Source organism: Octopus bimaculoides, chromosome 4 (assembly GCF_001194135.2).
Source record: "Octopus bimaculoides isolate UCB-OBI-ISO-001 chromosome 4, ASM119413v2, whole genome shotgun sequence".
Classification (NCBI taxonomy): Eukaryota; Metazoa; Mollusca; class Cephalopoda; order Octopoda; family Octopodidae; genus Octopus; species Octopus bimaculoides.
The window spans coordinates 59,178,165-59,182,520 of record NC_068984.1 but is presented as its reverse complement, the minus strand read 5'-3'; the positions used below and the strand labels follow the sequence as shown (position 1 = coordinate 59,182,520).

Here is a 4,356-nt window from a genome sequence, read left to right as displayed (position 1 = left end):
TGCTAGCATGGAAAGCGGACGTTAAACGATGATGATGATGATGATGAGGAAGAAAATAAGGGGGAAATGAAGGTATAAAAAGTTCACAGTATATATAATTGGGTGACTTGCAGGAACAATGGAACTAAATATTGCTATTATTAAATGATTCCACAACATTGCAAACCAATCCTCCTGCAGATTCACCCAATTTGATATTGTGGACTTTTATTTGTCCAACTCTAAATATCCTCTGAAAGCCTTATGTTTAAGGAGAGAATTCATGACTGTTAGCAATCTAGAAAGCAAGATAATAATGAATGCTACGCAGTCACTGTTAAGGCTGTCTCTGTGTTGTAACTGAGATCCAAGTCAGCCTAGATTGAGCAGATCTATATGGTACATAATTATCATTATAGGGTGCGTCACCGTGCTACAATGCTGAACCTACTGCTCTAGCACAAGTATTCTTCAATCTTTGTTTTCTCATACTCAGAATTCTTGAAGCATGGAATAAGCTACCTGCATCAGTTGTTAGCTGTCAGGACACTGCATCCTTCAAAAATTCCTTGGATGTACATTGTGCTACAGTGCTGAACCTATTGCTCTGGCATAAGTATTACTCAAAAATAAACATTACAATCTTTGTTTCTGCCCATCATCATCATCATCATCATCATCATCATCATCATCATCATCATCATCATCATAATCATCATCATCATCATCATCATAATCATCATCATGTAATATTGTTGATGATGGTGATGATGATAATGATAGACAGAAACAGATGTACAATTAAATTTTCAACAAATTAGCACCAGACTATATCATGGTACTGCAGGAACAGAATTACAATATACATACACACGTACGTACGTACATACGTACGTACATACGTACGTACATACGTACGTACATACGTACATACATACATACATTCATACATAAGTATGTACGTACGTACATATATATCATGAACTAACTGTTACTTTCTCAGATGCAGCACAAAATTTTGTCAGTGATCGGGTTGCGGTCTCAAAGTGATGAAAATATTTGGCAAATTAAATTTAAATATTGAAGTGAATCTAACGGTTTTTGTGTGTTTTTAAATGGTTTATAAACACCTTCCATGATGCAATTGTTTTCGTTCCAGCACACGATCTCAGATCAGGTCACTTGCTATGCAAGTAAGTACATCTCCAGAATTATAATAAATTTCAGTTAATGAATTTTCAACAAATTATATATATATATATATATATATATATATATATATATATGCAGTTTAACAAACACAGAATATGTGGATGATTGTGAGAGCAAGTATTTGTGTATGTGTGTGTATGTAAGCATGTGTGTGTGTGCATGTATGTGTGTTTCTGTACATGCATGCGTGTGGACAGGTGTGTGTACATGTGTGTGAGTATGATCCTGTGTGTGTGTGTGTCTGTGAGATCGTGTATTTGTGTATATTTGTAGGAATATGTGTGTTACAAATTTTAAACTTATGCAGAAATGTTTCAGTTGTCCAGGCAAAAGTATAAAACCAACCATTATTTGTGTAGAAGCAGGAAATATGGTGTGTTAGACAAGAACCAAGAGTCAATGAAGTTGTTATGAGAATAAATGACTAATGGTCTTCGAAGTAGAGTTTTATTTTATTAATTTTTTTTTATCAAATAAGTCAACATTAAAGAAGCTGGTCAGTGAGATTGGGCTTACATATGCAAAGAGAAAATAAAGGTTATTGTTAATTATGGCAATGGTGGTTGTGGTGTAGTTGATACTGGTGGTGGTTTTGTTACTAGTGGTAATGAAAGTTTCATACTGATGATGATGATGGAGACAGTCTGCCTGGTGGTGTTGGTATTGCAGTTCCTAGTGATGGTGGCAGTGGTAGTGCTGGTGGTGCAATGGTGACAGTGGGGTTATCATTAGTGACAATGGCGGTTTTGATATCTCTAATGATGACAGTATATATGATGCTGACGTTATGATGCTATTCCTGTGGAGGCACAATGGCCCAGTGGTTAGGGCAGCAGACTTGCGGTCATAGGATTGCGGTTTCGATTCCCAGACCGGGCATTGTGAGTGTTTATTGAGCGAAAACACCTAAAGCTCCATGAGGCTCCGGCAGGGGATGGTGGCGAACCCTGCTGTACTCTTCCACAACAACTTTCTCTCACTCTTACTTCCTGTTTCTGTTGTGCGTGTAATTCAAAGGGTCAGCCTTGTCACACTGTGTCACGCTGAATATCCCTGAGAACTACGTTAAGGGTACACGTGTCTGTGGAGTGCTCAGCCACTTGCACGTTAATTTCACGAGCAGGCTGTTCCGTTGATCGGATCAACTGGAACCCTCGACGTCGTAAGCGACGGAGTGCCAACAACAACGATGCTATTCCTAGTAGTGTAAGTATTGTTGTTACTTGTAGTGTAGGTGATGCTGTTACTAGTAATGCTGGTATTGTTCTTATTGATTGTGATGGTGTTCATGTTTACTGGTGATAATAATGGGTTCAAATTTTGGCACAAGGCCAGCAATGTTGGGGGACAGGGTAAGTCAATTACATCAACCTCAGAGTTCAACTAGTACTTATTTTACCGACCCTGAAAGGATGAAAGGCAAAGTCGACCTTAGTGGAATTTGAAATCAGAACATAAAAATGGACAAAATACTGCATGTAGTGTTTGTATTGCTGGTGACAGGCATACGGTTTAGCCCAAAGGCAATCCTAAGCAAGCACACCTAAGTTCAAAGGAGCTCTAGCAGTGACTATACCATCTCATTTTTAGGCACAAATGTATCTCGGGTTACATTATGCATGTGTGCCTTTTTTTTTAAAAAGTCATAAAATGTGATTTGAAGATTTGGCTATTATCTTTTGCAGGTCAAGCAAGTGCATAAAGGCTTCCTCTTCTGATGTTGGTGTTGTTGTTTAACTCCACATTAGCCTTGATCCTGTTCACCTGTGATCAAAGACATTTCAGATGTGATGAACCCTCTTGTTAGGGGTATGTAGCACGACATTATCTAATGTGTCCTTCTTTTACTTAAAGTAGGAAGGATTTTGGCTGCTTTTTTCTGGTTGGCTGAGTGAATGTGTAAAGAATGATATTGTAGGGTAAGTATGAGAGGCCAGATCTGGTCAGTTTGAACATAAAACAGGCAGAATATTTGGGCTGGATATGGCTGGTTTAAATTCTAAAGGGTTAAATGATGACAATGATGGATATGAATGGGCAAGAACTGCTGTTTTTAAAGTGATATGGCTTTACACTGTTGGGGTTGTTGATCTAGAACAGTGATTCCTAAACTTTTTGGGGCTGCCTCCCCCTTGGCACCCAGACCACATTCCTAGCACCTTTTCCTCCTCCTCCTCCCCCTCCCCCGCCGCTACCACCACCACTGCCACTGCTGCCGACTGCTTTTCACAGCAAATTCAAAACAACTGTATTTCACAATTCAAACTTAACCAAATTGACCTATCACCTTGTTGTTTTCATATCCATCACCTTCTTTTTGGTCACCTCATTATCACCCAACTTTTCATCAACGCCCCCCCCCCCACTCCGATCTTTCCACTGCCCCCAGCGGGGCAGTAATACCCATTTGGGGAACTACTGCTACAGAGGATAGATTTTGTGTTGTTGTTGTTGTGTTTGAACCCCAAATCAGCTCTCATTGAATAGATAGATCTATGACCAAAGGTATTCCAGCCAGAACCATCTTGTCTTTTTCTATGTACAGGGAACCCAGAATCTCATTAAGTGACATGTTCATTTTAGAGGGCGTACTGTGGTATGAGGGAGATTTCACTGCTTTTTCTAGTGAGTCCAATACTTTGTATAATGGCTCTCTGATAGTAGTTGTATTATTATTGGTTGGGTTGTGAGTATTGTTAGTGATGGTGCGGGTGCTGTTAATAGTAACATTGGTAGGGATAAGAAAGAACCATCTCTCTCTCTCTCTTTCTCTCTTTCTCTCACCTCACCAACCAATCTGAAGATGTGAGAATTCTACTTACTTGGAGAAACATGGAGGTGTACAGCACCAGCAGAAGCAGCATGTTGTTGAAAATCGTCTTTCTCGTGTATGGGTTGGGGAACTTGTTGGACTAACAGCTTCTTCTGGCGATTCATTCTGAGGTGTCTGTTGCTGGACTGGTTGGTCTTTTGTCTCTTTGTTCTCTTTGTTATCTTTGCTGGGCCGATTGCTCCTCATGCGGACATCATTTTCATTGGTTGCCGGTGACTGGTTACGCATCATGGTGGTCATCTGCAACAGTGACAAAAAAAACATCAACAAATAATTCAGTCAATTGACACAGTATAGAAAACAGGTAGGAGACATCTAAAGTGATATACATA

General features: G+C 39.5%; 1 protein-coding gene across 13 annotated transcripts in view; it reads right to left on the bottom strand.

The window, feature by feature from the left end:
• LOC106881796 (regulator of G-protein signaling 17) overlaps positions 1-4,356 on the bottom strand; it is a 378,661-nt gene that overhangs the window by 38,232 nt on the left and 336,073 nt on the right. For all 13 annotated transcript variants that reach the window (XM_052967117.1, XM_052967106.1, XM_052967119.1 and 10 more), the window contains one exon: positions 4,014-4,264. In XM_052967117.1, coding sequence (XP_052823077.1) covers positions 4,014-4,264 — 251 coding nt within the window. The remainder of the gene's footprint in view (positions 1-4,013; positions 4,265-4,356) is intronic.